Here is a 19,124-nt window from a genome sequence, read left to right as displayed (position 1 = left end):
TTTGGATGAAGAGAATTGGTGGCATCGAGAAGACAACTCGGCTCCCTTCTGACTGTTTTAACAATGTCATCCACATACCTGAGGAACAATTTCACCTGGGGAGTATCTTTCTCCTTGTTCTTAGCGCGGCAGCAGCTTTCACAGTACCAGACTATCTCAGTTACTGATGCGTATACGTCATCGGATCTTTTTCCGCATTATAGATGATACCAGTTTCGGCAAGTCTTGCATTCAACCCCTTTTGATCTATATGTGACTTTCATACTGCAACAAACCGTTTTTGTCATTAATTCGCTGTATCTCCGTTCCCACCAATTTTTCTTGTCTTAGAGGAAACTCCAACTTTTTCAGCCATAAGTATGCCAGAATTACAGCGACGGATGCGGCCATTGCTAAACCATCGAGGGACGCGAACATTGCTAACTTATCTAATTATCATAATTACTAGCGTGGAATGCACCTCCGGTACTCATAGTAAACCGCACAAATTGGATATAAGATCTGCAAAATTTGAGTGTACTCTGACAGTACCCGAATACAGGGTTCATACTTACAAATTTTGCAATTTTTCTTAAAATTTGTTTGATACAAACTTTGAAGAACCATAAAATGTTGTTAAGTTTCATAAAAGTTCTTCAAAAATTTTAAAATGAACTAAGAAACGTCACATTTGGGAAACTAAAAGCAATTGGGCAGTCGCAGCTTGACGCAGGATTTGCAAGATTTTGATAATTTTTACCCTAAGTTTTCAAAAAAATATTTATTTTTTTTGAGAACGAGAAAAAAATTCACATCTCGAAATTTACCAAGACTTCAACAGTCTGATTTAATGGCAATATTTGATCTTTGAAGGTACTCAGACAGCACACAACTACAGGGTTGGGAATTTCACTTTAGTGAAATAATTTGTAACTTGAGTTATTAATTATTACCAAAAAAAAAAACAAAAAAATTGTCTTATTTCTCAAACTAAAAAAGATAAGGTTTGGGCATTCTTAATTGGAGGCCGAAATTGCAACCCCTGAGATTACTCTTACTGCCCCAAGTGCAGGTTAGGAAATTCAGATTAATCATAAAAAACGACAAATATGTGGGTGGACAACTGCAAGGTTTTGAGCAGTCAGAGTTGGAGGAAAAATTCGCAACTCAGGAAAGTATACTGACAGAGCTTCAGTACATAGATGGTATTTTCAAATTGTATGAAACATTTTTATCTACGTTCTCTCAAAAGTTTTGAGAAAATCCTAGAAAACGTCATATCTTGAAAACTACAAGAGTTTGAGCAGCCATATTCAGTGGCAAGTTTCGCAAGACCCTAAGAGTACCCTCAGAGATTCCAATATTAGGACTGAGATCTTCAACGTTTTGGAATTTCTTAACATCTTAGTTTTTCTAAAATTTCAGAGAAAATAAAAAAAACTTCGTATCTTGAACTACAAAAGTTTAAACAGTCATATTTGGAGGCAAAATTGCAACTCCTGAGAGTACCTTGACTGAGCCTCACCACAGAAATGCAAATATCAAGTTTTGTGAAATTTATTGCATCTAACTTTTCTGAAAAAAATTGAATAAAAATCCTAAAAAAACGTGAAATCTCGAAAGCTTCAAGGATTTGTGATGTGAGATTTGGAGGTAAGATTTGCAACACCTGAAAGTACCCTGACAACCGCTAACACAGCGTGAAAGTTCTGAAATACGAGAAACTTTATAAAGTAAATTTTTTCAAAAACTAGAAAAATCTCGAAATTTGCCTATCTCGTAAACTAAAAGGATTTGGTTATTCATATTCGGAGGTCAGAATTGCAGTACCTAGGAAATTCTGACAAGATTCTACTATTAGGTTGCTAATTGCAAAAATAATGAATTAAACACTTGATTGAAACTGGAAAATCGAAAAGACCCTAATCATAGCAATTTACGAACGATATAGATTATACGTTTTAAAATTGTTTTATTAAACATGCAAATTTAATACGTTGAAAGAGCCTAAACATAGCGCGAGATAGTGAAGCCCGCATTTAAATATACATTATGGATTAGATAAAAAATAGCTGAAAGTTAAAAAGTTAGTAGACGGGTAGACGGACATAATAAAATTAATTTAAAAAAGCAGGTATACAGACAGAGCGAAAAACTTAATTTGGCCTCGCAAAAATATACTGAAAAACAATGACCTTGCGAAAAACTAAATGAAAACTTTCCTTACGCATTGCAATATTTGATATAGCTTAAAAATGAAAAAACTCTTTCGTTAAACAGGCAAAATTATTATGCCTAAACATGGGAGATAGCTGTCACTCGCATTTAAACATATTATAGATGAAAACAATTTTTTGGCAAGTCTCTCTTTCGAAGCTCTGTTATCCTTGTGTTTAAATGTCGGCACGTTTGCCCGACATAGGTGGAACTACATGGACTGCATTTTATTTCATAGACCACATGAGTCTTCACTTTGCAATCAAAAATTGACTTAAGTGACGTCAGGCAGATTTTCGGTCTGCGCGTTGTGAAAATGAACTTTATCGAGCTTGATCTTTGAAGTCTTTCTTTCTATTTCGAACTTAAGTTCACTCGAACTTGTAGAAAAAACCTCTGTTTGTCGAGGCGCCTTTCAGTTTTTGCTTTGTTTGAAGTTTTTGATGTTTCGTTTTTGATTTTTTTCTAATGTATTATTAACATTTTTTGATGTCCAAGATTCTAGGTATTGCTTTTTTTCAAATTTCCTTGTTCCTTTTTAATGTTCCGTCGAAATTGTTCCAGTTACTGGTACATCAAAACAACCTATGTATTGTTCCTTTTACAATGTTCCTTTTGTGCTGGAGGGGTGCGCAGCTATGAAAGTTCAAAACAATTTCAGTAATAATGGATTTATGAAACAATTTGCATGTGATCTCCTTTGATGATTTACTACAATTATCAAGTCCAAAAAAACAAGTTCCTTTTTCTCCTCGGCTTTTGTATAGTAATATGTTAGTTCTTATGCAACGAGTTCACCCTATTAAGTACTGTATTTTGATTTCTTTTAACTGTACAAATTATGTCGTCTACTTATCTTTCGAGCAGTTTTCTTTCATTACTACAAATTGCAATGTCTAATAAGTTACGACAGAGTTCACAGAACCATACATGCAATAATACATGCGAATAATTGCGTCCAAATATTAGCCAAAATTACTGGCAATGATGCACCCATGGCCAACTCATCATTCTGAAAATACCATTTTCCTTTGCTTTTGAAATAAACATTTGCCACGGCTAATTTAAGCAGAATTTTAAAAATTAAACGCTTATATTTGGTGCGCAATCAGTTGTATTCAATCTATGTAAGGCCATTTCAATCGCTTCTGATACGAGATCGTTTGCTTACAAACTGTTAACGTCTAGTGAAACAATTTGTTAATTTTGTCGAGTTTTAGTTTTTCGAGTTTTGCACGAATATCTAACGTAGATGTTTCAATGTTTGCGCCAGGAACTTTTTGGAAAAGGTGGATTAAAATATGATCAGATTTTGATAACTACTGCCAGGAATTGATTGAACCGTCGAAGTAGTATTTCACTCTTATTTACTTTAACCAAACGGTATAATCTAGCGGGCTGAGCTCTAGTTAATCTGAGTCTTAAATGACTTTTATCACGTATGAGTTTATAATTTAAGCAACTTAGCGTTCATTTCAATTTTGTTTGTTACAAAGGTTTTTGACTTAAAATGAAGACTACCGATGGTAGCCGTTTTTTTTCAATTTTTTGGATAAAACGATGTCTACTTTACCTTAATTTTTCAGTAGTCTTTTTTGAAAACTTAGCACAGCTAGCTCAGAAAAACAAATAGTTTTTGGAACCCGGAACTTGAGAAAATCGGGAATATTATCACTATTTAAGAATTTATCAAGAAAAAAAAACTCGACAAATGCAATTCTCATGTTTTTCACATATTCCAACAGAGGTCGCCAATCATCAGTTCTCTTTAGAAGTATGCGTAGCCATCTCCAAGGTAGAATTGGCGCAGCAATTTGAGCCATGCTTTGTGAGGTTATCAGAACTACGGACAACTACGTGCGTAAGTAACCGATTATCCTCCCTCGCCAGGCGCGTTTGCCTTTCCTTTCTCTGTTTCTTACCTAGTTTAAATTTTCCTCTATTTTTTGCAGAGGAAAACCATTCGTTGAGTAGTATAAACAGGACAACTAGAACATTTGTTTATATAAAAATTTTTATGAAAGCAACCACTCATACGTTTGCAAACTTAAAGTCGTAACTCAATATTTATATATTAATTGAACAATTTTTTTTCCGTGAAGATTGAGAGGGTTTTTTGGACTTTTTACCCCCTTTTTTCAAACTTACTTTAAAATTCAACTGGATTTATGATTTTTTCCAGCCAAATTTTAAAAACTTAATGCTAATTGGAGTCTAATCCAACAGAAAACAAAAATTAGTATTTTTGACTTTTTATTCAAAAAAAATCAGAACAACCTCAGATGGTCAGTTCAATTATTCCTTTTTGTGAACACGCAAGCGATCCAGGTTGGTTGTGATAATGCAACCTTGCAGATTGCAAGAGAGCTTATGCACTGTTAATACGAGTAAATGTTAGCTATGTGATAATGCGAAGAAAAACACAAAAACTGCAAAATGAAACTAATTTCAAATGTGCAAGTGTATGTCAAATATTAATGTAAAACTAATTGAAGATAAGCTTACAATAATAACAAAGTAAAATTTGAAAAACTGTTTTGGATCGAAATTATGACCAAGAGTTACTTTTTTTCCAAAATGTACTTGAAACTTTTCCATGATTATTTACCACAGGTTGCCACTGATAGATCTTCCTTAAATAGTAATAGAAAGTAATTTTTAATTTTGATCTTCGTTTGTTTGTATAATCGAAAAACTGATGAGTTAACTTTGTCAGCTATAACTTTATTTCACATCATTACTGGTTGTTTAAAAAATGAGTTTTCTACAAATTGTCCGTTATATCTTTCTACGAAGTACAACTTTTTAGTTCTCATATTTGTTTCGATATAGTTGTTTTTATTAAGTTTTTGAACCGTTTTACTAAACTAGGTAGGTAGCAATTGGTTTTGATTTTCTAAAAGTGGTGTCCTTGTTATCAATCAAGAAACATGGGTTGAGGAAATAATATTATTTTTTAGTTTTAAATCAGACGATGAGTCAAAGTTAGCACAATCGCAGCAGATTTTCTGGCCAAGCTCTGTTGTTTTTTTATTGAAATCAGTAAATTTGCTGATATTCCACTCAAGAGTACGGACGAATAAAAAGATGCCTTGTAACTAATGCAATCATGAGTAAAAGGCGAGTTTTGATTGAAAAGGGTTCTTTGATTGATTGTACCGTTTTAATTCCGCAGTCCGTTTTTCTCAAAATCAGTTTAACACCTTCTTCTTGTAACGATTGAAAATGATCTAACGTCACTCCGAAATATTTGACTTTGGATTTTCCTTCAGAAAGGTTCTGGTCTAATGTAAATGAAATTTTTTTGTTTTCATGGTTTCGCGAATGTTTTCTTCTGAAAATGATAAGTTCCGTTTTTTAATTGTTCATTTTTACGGAAAGCCTATAAAATAGTTTGATAAAATTTTGCATTTAATTTCTAGTTTTTTTATTGCTATATCAGCATTTTGATTGTAGCAAAAAAAAATCAGCGTGAAATCTGCATACTGTACTACTTCGCACGAGTTAGGTAACTGCTTGTTTAAAACGTTGATAAACCAATTGAAGATCAGGGGTACCAAAACGGTTCCCTGAGGGACACCTTGGTGCAATAAAATCCATTCTGATTCAGTGTGGTTTTCTGTTGTCGGTTGCTGATGAAAACAATTGTTGGCTGTTGTCGGTTGCTGATTAAAGAAACTATCATTTCAATTGCGTTTTTAAAAAAGTTCAGAGATTTAAATTTTTGTTGCAAAAACTTATGATCAATAGAGTCGAACGCTTTGGAACAATCTAATAAGGATCAAGCCACAAAAAAACTCGGCGCAGAGTAAGATTGCATCTTTTGTTGAATAGGAGGCTCTGAAACCGAATTGTGTGTTGTTAAACAGGCCTTGCGATAGAGGATATTCGTTTGTTTGTTTGTATAAAAGATAATGCACCTGATTCTGATTGGCTTGTAGTTTTCTGTTAGTTCTGGGTTGTCTATTTTGTATGCTGGTGTGAGAATGGCTTTTTTAGGCTTATAGGGAAAGATGTTTTCTCTAGATATTCGTTGAAAGGGAAAGTAAGATGTGGGTATATTTCATTGCAACCATCTTTAGTACCCATGCTGGGTTGTCAGACGGTCCCAGTTGCTTTTTATAATTGAGTTTTAGAAGTTCTATTTTGCACTCAGCACTGGTAAAAAATCTGATGGAAACCTCTTATTTAATAATTAAATAAAAGTCATCGTTGAGGAAACATGGTTAAGTTAACGGAACTTTATCATAAAAGCAGTCTGAAAAAGAAATTTTGTGGTTAAACAGGTTTACCGTTTCGAAACTGTTCGTAACTATTCCACCAAAAAAAAACTTTTTGGAAGAGAAAAACGATTTGCGGATTTTTTTTGAACTTCTAATATTATTGATAATATTTCATTTTTCAAGCTCAATTTTTTTGAGCTGAAAATTGCAAAACGAAATGTTCACCCTTAAATTTACTCTTGGTTTGTCCTTTTGGATAATGCTTTTTTTTGTGCAGCAGATTTCTTAAAATTTAGCACAATGTTGTTGGTGATAGTAATGTATATTGACTTAGGTTCATTTTGCCTGTAAAACTTCTCCCACCTGATTCTAGAAAAGTTTGATTTACTTTCTTCTGAGTAATTTTTTATTGTAGATCTTGCGTATTTTTGGTTATGGTTTAAGCAGGAAGATGTATTGCTGTTATAAAGTTGTAGCTAAGTGGTCTGTTTTGAAGGATAGTGTGAATACCGTTGTTTTATTTGATTGATCTTTCAAGTATAGTTTGGCTATAATATAGTTGAAGAGGGTTTTAGACTGAGTGGGTACTGTTTTGTCAGTAACGTAAAGTTTGTGAGGAACAAGGATTTTACCGAGACATTCTTTTTTGTCTTCATTAAGTTAATTCAAATTGTAATCACCCATTAAAGTTGAATTGAAATTATTAAAAGAATTGCGCATAGTCAATTGATTTAGCTAGTTCATCATGGATTTCATGAAATCTTCATTTGCTTTGCACGGATTATATGATATAATTAAAAACGTTTTTCCTTCGTTTTTAAAAAACAAAGTTGTTTTGATTTCAATTCATATGCCCTCGTATTTTTTATGAAGTAAGTTTAAGTCTTGCCATGCCGTGGTTTCGGGTTGAGTATTTTAGGTATTAGCAGAATAACCCCAATACCTTTTGATTTTTTGCATGCTTCCGCAGATGTTTCGCATCGACTAGCAACGTAAGCTGAACAATCAAGAAATCACAGAAGTTGGTCGTTCGATTCATTAATTCAAGTTTCTGAAAAGCCGAAAATTTTGTTTTCGCCAAATGTTTTCATTATATTTTTCAGATCTGAACGTTTCCATGCTAAGCTTCTACAGTTTAATTGTAAGAATTTGATGTTGTTGTTGTAATTTACCAGCTTTTTGTGATGCTGTTTTAGTTTATTGGTAAACTCAGATTTCAGTGATTATCACCTGATTGAATAGTTATGTTTTGCTTCGATCGCGAAAAGGTGCTGTAAAAATTAGTTGATGTTGGATTCAAGTCAATATAAAAATATTTGAGTAAAACGTTGTTAAACAATAGTCGTATAGCGCGTTTGCACATAAAAATTAAATGCCAGTCTTTTTTAGAGAAATTTTCTTAACTAGTATCGATAATGGACCTGCACGTCACTATATGGTGATTTTTTCCGTTAATGGTTTGATGATACAGACGGGTCCGAGAGTAGGGTTGGTTGCGATTAGTGAAACTATTTTGAGTGCGACTATTATAAACTTCTACAGTTTTTGATCGTGGCAGATTGTGCATCGGCATACAATTGAACGACGGAAATTGCACAAACGGACCACCAAGATCATCATTAAGATGATTGTTATCCGAATACAGAAAGCTCCAACTTTTACCTTGTTTACTACTGTAAGTGTCGTGTAAGTAGTCATCATATAATTCAACCTTAGATCTTACTTCCTCGTTGCATAAGATTGGAGGTAGCTCGCCACCTACTATCAATTCAGGACAAATTTTATTGGTAATATCATCAATCAATTTCTGGTGTTTGATTGCAACTTCACACACTTTATCAAGATTTGACTACAGTTAGACGACAACATATTTAAGTTCTGTTAGACGACAACATATTTAAGTTCTGTTGATGAATACTTACTCAAAACTTTGATTTTCTCTTCAGCACTTCTTCCTCTATAAGAATGAATTATGGTGGCACTTGGCATAGTTTCCGTTCTTATTCGAGCCGTGATACTGGATCCCAAAAGCAGATTTTTGCTTTCAGCGGGGATTTTGAAAGGTTCAAATCACTATCTTGGCGTTGGAAGTCTGGCTAGTTGCTTCAGTTGTAGTTGTCTCATTCACATTTGATGATATCCTGTTTCTGTGAACACTTCGATGATTTTCTTGTAATCTTCTTTTTGACCATAAAGATCGTAACAAATTTTGTAAAAGGTTGTTGGTTTAAATTATCGAGTTAGTCAAAGATTAGTTTTTGGCTGGACTGTTTGTTTTTAACTATAGAAGGAACTACATAGACCAATAGTTTCCTCTAGGCGAATTTGGTTTTAAGGCAAAATAATGAAAGAATGAGTTCATAAGATAATAATTTGTGAACAGGCTCAGTTTCTGTTCCATTAAGGTTATTTTTGGTGTATTTGAAAAAGCGAATATTTTTTATCTAGGGTAAATTTAAATTTCAATTGGAAAAGAGCTTAAAGACTGTTAATACGAAAAAACGTTAGCTCTGTGATAACGCGAAGATAATACTATAACTCATTAATACTTGCTTCGTCCTTTGTATAATAATTTAGACTTCATTTTTGTTTTTTTAATCATTTTAGATATAAAGGAGAAATTGTTTGCTTTCTGCAAAACGAGCTTGATCCCAAACAGGGCGAATCATGAATTCTGATGGCTTTTTTCAAAATAAAGCAAACCCGAGTAAATTTTCTTATTTCATAACGAAGAAAGAGAAACAGAACACTGAACGTGAAAAACAAAGAGAAAAAAAACAAGCATTAACAACATTAAAATTTGAAACATCACAGTACAATCATTTGAAAAAAATACACTTTTTGCGTGTGTTTTGTTTTCTCCCAGTGCCGTAAAATTCAGACGCTTGTGACAATAGAAAACATTTTCAATCATACTAAAACAGCACCAGCTAAAAGTTATTTTGTTTGTGGAGATTTTAACTTCTACTTTTTAAGGAAAAATCAAAAGAAAACGAGCAATATTAACTATAATTTTTCAAGCATCAAATTACAACTCAGAAATTAAAAAATATATCTTTTACGGGTGTTCATTTTCCTCACAATTCCGTAAAAACCTACACGCTTCTAACACTGCAAAACTTCTGGATGATTTTATCATAGCACCATCTATAAATCATTTACTTTGTGGCAACCTAAACTTTTTCTATTTTGAGGAAAATCAAATGACTTCATGATTGGATAAGCATAAGAATAGGTAACACTCTTTTCCTAAAAAATTGAAAACCAGCAACCAGAAAAACTGGTACCAGTTAAAATTTTCTAAACTCGATTACTTTTTCAAGTTGAAAGATTGAAATTTATCTTGAAAGTATCTGTAACTGATCACCATGGGGTGATTTGGAATGCAATTTCTCAATGATGTGAAAATAAACTGCTAAATTTCAAAATCCAATCATGGTAAAAAATTGAGTTGGGTTGTTTTTGAAAGCAAAAACCGAGTCATCATTAGAACTTTTATTTGATGTAGATAACAATTTTAACAAAATGAATTGCAGGTAGCAATTTTGATAGATGGAAAGCGCCAAATTAACGATGAATTATTTTAGTCGAAAGAACATCAAGTATGAAAAACTCAAAGCACTGAGTAGATAATGAACTGAAAAACGCAGCGACAAAAACACTGATTTAGGAAAAATTTCTAAAGTTTGTAATCACATAAGCCAGAAATAGATAGAATCTCATACCAATTGAATCGTGAAACGCTGAATAAGAAAAAAGGATTTTTTTAAATCAAAAATTCCACAGCAGAGAAGAAAAAATTTTTCGTGTCTTCAATGATCAAACAGGGGCAAGAAAACAACAAGGTAAAGAGAGTATATATTTTGATATAATAACTTTTTTATGGTAAATATTGCAGTAAAACTGGCCAGTAAACAGAATAAATTGTTTGAGTACTTCAAGTGAAAAAAAAATCAGAAAACAAGTTAGCTCAATACATCTAGCAGACATAACGAAAGCAATAACCGAATCATGATTAAAAAAGTTTTTGATGTAGATAACAAGTTTAACAAAAAGAATTGCAGGTAGCAATTTTGTTAGATGAAAAGCGCAAAATTGCAATTGATTTAATTTAATAGAAAAAACAATAAGTATGGACTATTTGAAGCTCTGGGTAGATAATGAACTAAAATTCCAGCCTCAAAAACACACTGGTTTAGGAGAAACTTCTAACATGTATAACCACAGAGACCAGAAATGGATAAATTCTCAAACCAAAAGAATCGTAAAACGCTGAATAAGAAGAAAATGATTTTTCTTTAAAAATTTAATAAAATCCACAGCAGAGAAGATATTTTTTTTCGTGTTTTTAATGATCTAGCATAAGCAAAAAAATCACAACAAGGTAAAAAGAGTACAGATTTTGATATAATAACAGTTTCGGGGCAAATTTTGCGGTAAAACTGGCCAGTAAACAGGAAGTTAACTCAAACTATTTAGCATGCATAACGAAAATTGAATATGAAACATAATCAAATTGTTAGAAACTAAGTTTGGTTAGTTTGGTTGAATTTGATATTGCTGGAAAAAAATTAATTGTCCGGTTTTGTTCCCAGTTTTAACAAACCTTTTATAAAATTGTTTGACTGAACAAAAATTTCTTGTTTCAACAATGCTAGAATTGAACCTCTCTTCCGAAAAGGCAGAGAACTAGACCCATCGAATAGAAGGTAATTTTCTCTTTTACCTGGTTTAGGTAATACTTTTGAGCGGGTCATTCATGATAGAATGAATCAATATCTCACAAAGTGTCAAATATCACAATATCACACAGGATCACATCGAAAAAGGCTGCACTTGAGGCTTTGATAACCATAATTAAGATCACAATTACTCAGTGCACATTCATTGACCTTTAAAAAGCCTTTGTTGCAGTTGCCACACGCTCTTAGTAGAAAATTGTGTGGCGTATGACTTTGTGGAGCTGTTTTGGACCATCTGAAATCCTATTCAAAAAATTGTCAACAGTAGGTTGCCACTCAAAACAAATAGTATCGAATGCAAATTGTAAACTATAAAGTACAACAGTTATCCATATTAGGCTCGCATTCCTTCATCATTCATATATATGACATTGAACAAAAAAGGAAAAAATGAAAGTATTCTGACTTCAGATGCAGATGACAAAACACAACATCTTAAAAAACATCCTAAAACAATGAGTATACCAAAAATTTCTAGGAAGCGTCAAAAAAATCAGCAATTACAAAACAAACTGACCCTGAAAAAATGCAAAAACAAAAACAAAGATACTATCTAAGAAAAGCAGCGGAAAATCAGACGTGAAAATGAATGGAATAGCTATTGGAAAGAAACAATCGTAGGGTTGATTTGACGTTCAACTGAGCACCAAGAAAATAACAAGACTGCTCGTATCAAGACGAAGCCCTGAATATTCCGACTGCTTTTTAAGATTTTATGGAGCAGTAATAACATTAAAAAATTAAATGTAATAAAATAAAAATAAAATTATTTAAATTTGAAACTTTTTATGAAAATCATCCCCCCACACGCCATTTAAAGTACAAAAAGATAGATTTAGTTCCTTGTAACAAATCAGTTATGGCAAATAAGCTTCTTTCAACCAATTTGGAACGATTTTAAGACGGATTAACTCTCCGCTTACGCGTTAATAGCGCGAAATATATCGCGCGTTAATTGTCCCAAATTGGCCAAAATGGCAATCTTTAAACCCCCATAACTTTACGAAAAATGATCACAGGTGAAAAATCTTTTCAAATTTGATCTCAGGACAGCAATACCTTTTGAATGATATAAAAAAATTCCGTCAAAAATGGCTAGTTAAAAAGTCGAAATTTGTCTGAATAATAAAAAAAAACCCACCCCGAGCACAAATATTCCGTTACTTTCGTATCGAAAGTCAGAACAATAATTTCAACAAAGTGCAAACCTTTCGTTTGTCTGTGACTCCCACATTGGGGTTTCCATCTGTGACGAAGTAGATCAAATTAATGTAGTCGTATGGTTGAGGCAGACAGTCCACTGCACGAGACAGTGCTAGGTTCACGTCCGTATCTGAAAACAAAGAACAATTTATTCACGGAAATGCACAATTCGATACCACATGAAAGGGAAGTACTGAATTCCAATGGCGTACAGCTATACAGTCACACCTCTTCCTCCCTCGCACCTCAACTCCAGTCGAATAGAACACTTTTTTCCACGGATTAAATCCATTATGTGCATGGGAATGATCATTCATATTTTCGAAAACGCGGCAGCATTTTCTTAAAAAACGCCCAAAGAGTCAACTTCTAGAATTGTCCAGCTTGCCTAATAATCTGAAACTCTTCAACATTTCATTACTTTTTTTAAAGAGTCAACCTTTCAATTCAGTTATACTAGCAAGCCCGCCTCCAATAATCAATTGGCTCACAAAAAAAAAGTTTCGATCAAGCTATCCAAGCAATGAAACTTTGAACAATTTCAAGTTGAGCCATATCGTAAATCGGTTTGAAAAACTTTAGGTTTCGTAGAACTAATCGGTTCCCGAAAAATTGAAGTTTTTCTAAGCAAGCTATTCAAGCTGAAACTTTGAAATAATTAGCAATCTTTTAGAGCTATGAAACGTTGACCTATTTCAAGTTAATTTATAGACTGAATCGGTTCAGGAAAAGTTGAAGTTTTTCTAAGCAAGCTTTTAAAGCTATGAAATTTGGAATTATTTCAGCTTGTTTCATAGACCAAATTGTTATGCCAAAAGCTTAAGTTTATCTAAGCGAGCTATTTAAGCTCTGAAAACTTCAAATTAAAGTTTCTTTAAAATTATTTTGCAAAAAGCTTGCTTACAAAATGTTTGCGAAAGCTTTGCTTTGAAAACTTAAGCTTTTCACAAAACGATTCGGTCTATGAGAAAACTTGAAATATTTCAACGTTTTTCTGAGCACACGATTCATGCGATGAAACTTTGAATTTTTCAAGTTATTTCAAGGGGCAAATTAGTGTGCGAAAAGCTTAAGTTTTTCTAAGGAAGCTATTGAAGCAATAAAACTTTGAATTATCTCAAGTTTTCACAGAGCAAATCGATTGGCGAAAAGTTTGTTTTTCTAAGCAAGCTATGCAAGCGATGAAACTGAAAATTTCAAAACAATTCATAGTGCAAATCGGTTGGCAAACAGTTAGTTGTTCTAGCTAGGAGGTTGCTGTTACTAGTTGGTTCGTTTCAGAATGAAATCAATCTAAGAACTTTCGAAAATTTTGGAAAAAATGGACAGGCACTGTCTAGCCTTGAAGAATCGTCTACATAATTGAATTTTTGTCAAAAACAATTCTAGAATATTCCAGACTTAAGAAAATTTGAAAGTTCTAGAATGTTCTTGGCCTTCTCTTAAACTTTAAGCCTAACGAGTTTTTTAAACGTTGCATTCGACTAAGCTAAAACATTGAGTTCAGTTAAACATTGCGTCGGAGTTACTTTTAATATATAAGATAGTAAATGCCAAATTAGTGGCAATATTGGTGAACTTGAGTAACTTGAACGGCAAAAAAAAACAGTTGTTTTGAGTTATTTCTACTTTAGGTTAGTTTCTTATGTGACTCATTGGTTTCTGAAATGATTTAAAAATGGTTCTTTACTTGGTTATGTAAAGACTTGCAAATGGTTGAAACACACGAAATTTTTTTTAAAACGCACATGACCTATTTCAGACAAAATTTGCATGCAAAAGCATACTTCTCAGACAGAAGGTATGTGTCAAGGTCCCCTAAAAATTCAAATTTGCATTCTAATTTTGCACAAAATTGACAGATCGTTTTTTAAACTTATTTCTGTCTGTTTTGACTTTTTGTTACTATAACTTTTGACAAGTTTCTCGGACAACGTCTTAAACTTTTGAAATCATTTTGACCTTGAGGCAGTGAAATAGAGTTGAAATTACAGCCGAATTTTCAAAGTTGAATTCTAACTGTCAACAGAGCAAACCAAACTGATTGCGCGGATCTTGTTAAATACCCCCCCCTATTTCGATTTTCAGAAATTCAACTTTGGCGGCCACATTTTCAATATAGCTTAAAACAATTTTCAAAAAATATTGTTTAAAGTTTTTTACGTGGGTATTATTTAAGTGGTGAGTAACACAAATACGAAGGCGCGGAAATGAAAACCCACTAAATTGTGAAATTTTTGAAACGCTTACTTTATACAGAAATGGTTTTTAAAAATGATACATGCATAGGGGGGAATAGTTAACAAGGTCCAAAAGGGGGGAATAGTTAAAAAGATCCGATTGCGCTTTTTAGAGGTCAGTTTTCTAAATATAACTTCAAGTCCTTACTTCAAAGTACTTACATGCATCTTCTCAAAGACAGAAATTTTCAAAGAATTACTTTCAGTTATTTTCAACTTGAAGATTAGAAAAATTTCAAAAATTTAAGACGTTGACCAAGAAATTTGTTAAAACTATAAAAATACGGTTGAAATGAAAAAAAAAAACTGATTTCAGACTTCAAAAAGAGCATGTGTTTAGTTTGGTTAATTTCGCTCAAATTCTTTGAACTAAAAACATTTTGCTAACAATTTGGCATTTAATATATAGAGAAAAAAGTTTAGAACCGACAGAATTAATTAAAAAGCGGAATTGTCCTTAAATTTTAATGTGCAAAAGCTAGTTTTTCAGACAAAACGTATGTGTCAAGTTCGCCTAAAAAGTCAAATTTGCATGCAAAATTTGCTCGAAATTGGCAGATTGCTCTTTTTAACTACTTCTGCCTGATCCAGTTTTTTGACAACACTTTGGCATTCAAATTGGAGAAAAAGTTCATTAAAAAAAAACAAATGACACATTTCAGACAATTTTAACATGCAAAAGCTAAGAGCTCGGACAGAAAGTTTGTCTCGAGATCAACTAAATTTTAAGCTGGCATTCCAAAATTGCTCAAAATCAGCAGTTTGCTTTTTTAAATTATTTCTGTCTGCTCCAATTTTTTGACAACATTGGCACTCAAATTGAAGAGAAAAATTTATTAAAAAGAACAAATGACCCATTTCAGATAGTTTTAGCATGCAAAAGCTAAGAGTTCAGACAAAAAGGTGGTCTCAAGGTCAACTAAATCTTAAGCTGACATTAAATAATTGCTAAAAATTGGCAGTTTAATCTTTTTAACTATTTCTGTCTGCTCCAATTTTTTGTCAACATTTGAGCATTCAATTTGGAGAGAAAATTCAATAAAAAGAACCAAGTACCCATTTCAGATAATTTTAGCATGCAAAAGATAAAGTTCAGACAGAAAGTTTGTCTCAAGGTCACCTAAAATTTTAAACTTGCTTTCAAAACTGATCAAAATTGGCAGTTAGCTCTTTTAAATTATTTCTGTCTGCTCCAGTTTTTTGACAACATTGGCACTCAATTTGGAGAGAAAATTCAATAAAAAGAACAAATGACCAATTTCAGATAGTTTTAGCATGCAAAAGCTAAGAGTTCAGACAGAAAGTTGGTCTCAAGTTCAACTAAATCTTCAGCTAGCATTCAAAAAATGATCAAAATTGGCAGTTAGCTCTGTTAAATTATTTCTGTCTACTCCAGTTTTTTGTCAACATTTTGGCCTTCAATTTGGAGAGAAAATTCAATAAAAAGAACAAATGACACATTTCACAGTTTTAGCATGCAGAAGCTAAGAGTTTAGACAAAAAGTTGGTCTCAAGGTCAACTAAATCTTAAGCTGGCATTCAAAAATTGCTAAAAATTGGCAGTTTATTCTTTTTAACTATTTCTGTCTGCTCCGGTTTTTTGTCAACATTTGAGCATTCAATTTGGAGAGAAAACTCATTAAAAACAACAAAGTACCCATTTCAAATAATTTTAGCATGCAAAAGCTAAGTGTTCAGACAGATAGTTTGTCTCAAGGTCACCTAAATCTTAAGTTGGCATTCAAAACTTGCTAAAAATTGGCAGATTGCTCTTTTTAATTAATTCTGTCGGTTCCTATTTTTGCTATTATTTATGTAACAATGGCAAATAGTTGGCAATATTGGTGAACTTGAGCAGTTTGATCAGTCAAATACGATATCATTTTAGGGTAACTAGTTTTCTGAAAAGAGTCCTTACGTGTGAAAATCAGTAATAAGATGAAATTCGACGTCAATAGGAGCGGTTATTTATTTTCGTTCAGATTCTCTGACCGAAAAGATGTTGCCAATAATTTGGCTTTATCTATAGTTCAACTTTTCTGAAACTTATTCAGGGGCGGATTTAGGTTTTTTCGAGGGGGGGGGGTATTGCATTTTCGAAAAATTTTGAAAATTTTGTCCACCTTTGTTGATAAAAAAATCGCGTTTTTCGGCGCGCGCTGCCCCCTCAAAATTATTACCTTTTGGCTCAGAAAAACTTTAGAGTCAGTCAACCGAAAATGGATATCTCAAAATTGTACAAAAGGGGACCCTTTGGGTCGGCAGGTGGTCGAATCACTGAGAGAGGGAGATGTCCGCACCCTCGCTCCCCCCCCTCTAAATCCGCTACTGGTGAACTTGCAACTTGCCTCCTTCAGCAGTCAGTGCATTGATGAAGTTGATCGCATTCAGTTTGCTGTACTCATTCGCAACAGACAAACAGTTTTCCGGGTTCAAATGATCCCACAAAAGCTCCTTATTCTTATCCCAAACTGATGACCGTTTGAGGTTGTTTGAGTTCGTGAACACTTCTACGTCAGATGAGAAACTGATGATTGAGAATTTGTCAATCGAGGTCAGGTTGCGAAGTAGAGAGATGAAGGAGTTCTGCGAAAAATACGAATACCTAAAAGTTCCTGCTATATAAAAAAAATAAACAATTTGATCGAAACTTTTATTAAAATAGCTTTTTTCGAAAAAAAAACAATGCTTCCTGTTGTATTTTTTAGTTATTTAAAATAAAAAAATTTTTTATCTCATTTCTTTGAAATAACAAACGACAAAACCAATGGTTGCCATACAAGGGCAACGTTTTTGTTCCGACCAGAATTGTGCTTAAAAAGAAAACAGACAAAAACTAATCTTCAAGAAAAAAAAAGATTAATACTTTTTTGGTAGCTAACAGTTTGTTATTTAGAAGTTTGTTGTTAGGGTAGATATGATGTTTTTCTTAATAATTACAGAGCATATTGATGGAAAAAAGTTGTATGCTTAACAAATAAAAAATGTTTGTAAATAAGTTCGAAAAACAAGCCTTCTGAATTAATCGAAGAACAATAATGAAGACCGATGATTTCAAACAACAAAAAATTGCTAGTCGACGAGTTATGGCATTTATAAATGTGGTATTTTAGTTTGTTTTGGCCGGAAAAAAAACACTACCAAAATTAATACAGAAAGCTGGGTATCAGCAATTTAAACAGTTTTTAGACTGTAGCTCGTTTTCAATCAATGAGAGCTGAACCATGCATGATTACAACTGTGCAGGTTTTATTTTATTGTTTAATTTTAGGTGGTAGGAAGGTGAATTTTGACCTTTTGGAGCGAAGTTGTTCTTATCCTCTACAATTTCAGTTTGTTATTGTTTCGACTTTTGAAGAAATTTAAGGATATTTGTGCTAGACGGTTTTTTTTCCTTTTAAACTTGCAGTTTTTGACGAATTGTTCATTAAGTCACGAATTGTTCATTAGTCTGATAACTATTAATACCCACCTTAAAATTTAGGGCTTTGAATTTGGGGCTACTTTGACGAGTGTAGTTCAAGTTGAGATGATTAACGCGCAATTTTTTTTGCCATGTTACAGTATAAGCGGCAAACTAAATCATACCAAAATATGAACTGAGGCAAGCGATTCGCAGTTATTTATACGCAAACAAACTCAAAATATGTCAGCTTGTACTTTACATAGCGTGTGTGTGTGTGTGGGGTGGGGGGGGGGGGGGTGGTAATATAAACAAGACTGCTCGTATCATGGCGAAGTCTTCGATGTTCCGACTGCCTTTTAAGGTCAATGGATTGGTGTTCGTTTGGCGGTTCTACTCCCTGATATGGGAATTCTTGAATTGATGCAACAAGTTCCTATTTTGCGTTTGTTATTTTTCAATGTGGCTCTCATCAAGAGTGAATAACTTTTACGTTTTTTCTCTGAATTTGCTAGAAAATTAAGCTTTTGTTTCTTTTAAACGTAAAAATTGACTGGACAGTTTATGTAACCCTTTTTTGAAGAAAGAGTATTTGAATTTTCTGAGATAAAGCGAATATCGTAAATTTTTGGGACCAAGTGAACAATCTCCCCCCTAAATCAATATCCCCCAATATTTTTCAGCCAATGAGGGTGCACCGTTCATAATGGCCGTTTTTTGTTTTATTATAGTGAAAACTTTTTCAAGTCTTGTATTTCAATCGTTTTTTCTTCCAAAAATGATTTACATTTGACAGGAGCAGCGTCAGGAGCGAGAGCATTTGGCAATTATTGGCTGCAGAAAATTTGGATCAAAGTTTTTCTTGCTGTTATTTTAGGAGACTCTGGTCGTTTTGCACCACTAGAACGAAAACATCTGCTTATCTCTAGCTTTAGAGTATGTAAAATAGTACCTTAATAGCCTGTAGTTTCTTTCCCTCTGTAGATCCGCTTCTGTCCAGCACATAAATCACATTCTTGGGGATGGTGGCCAGAGTGGAGGGACTCACTTTGTACACGAAGAACTCGCTCTTCATCTGGACAAAAGCAAAATGTGAATGAATTGAAGTAATAATATG

The 19,124-nt window shown here is 33.2% G+C and overlaps 1 protein-coding gene across 1 annotated transcript in view; it reads right to left on the bottom strand.

Moving 5' to 3' along the window:
• Positions 1–19,124, bottom strand: part of LOC134855384 (inter-alpha-trypsin inhibitor heavy chain H3-like) — a 109,806-nt gene that overhangs the window by 72,439 nt on the left and 18,243 nt on the right. Inside the window, exons 6-8 of the mRNA XM_063871889.1 lie at positions 18,960–19,082; positions 16,953–17,190; positions 12,370–12,494 (exon numbers count right to left, since the gene is read on the bottom strand). Of these exons, the coding sequence (XP_063727959.1) occupies positions 12,370–12,494; positions 16,953–17,190; positions 18,960–19,082 (486 nt within the window). The remainder of the gene's footprint in view (positions 1–12,369; positions 12,495–16,952; positions 17,191–18,959; positions 19,083–19,124) is intronic.

This window comes from Symsagittifera roscoffensis, chromosome 10, assembly GCF_963678635.1.
Source record: "Symsagittifera roscoffensis chromosome 10, txSymRosc1.1, whole genome shotgun sequence".
NCBI lineage: Eukaryota > Metazoa > Xenacoelomorpha > Acoela > Convolutidae > Symsagittifera > Symsagittifera roscoffensis.
This window is presented reverse-complemented; position numbering and strand designations above follow the sequence as displayed.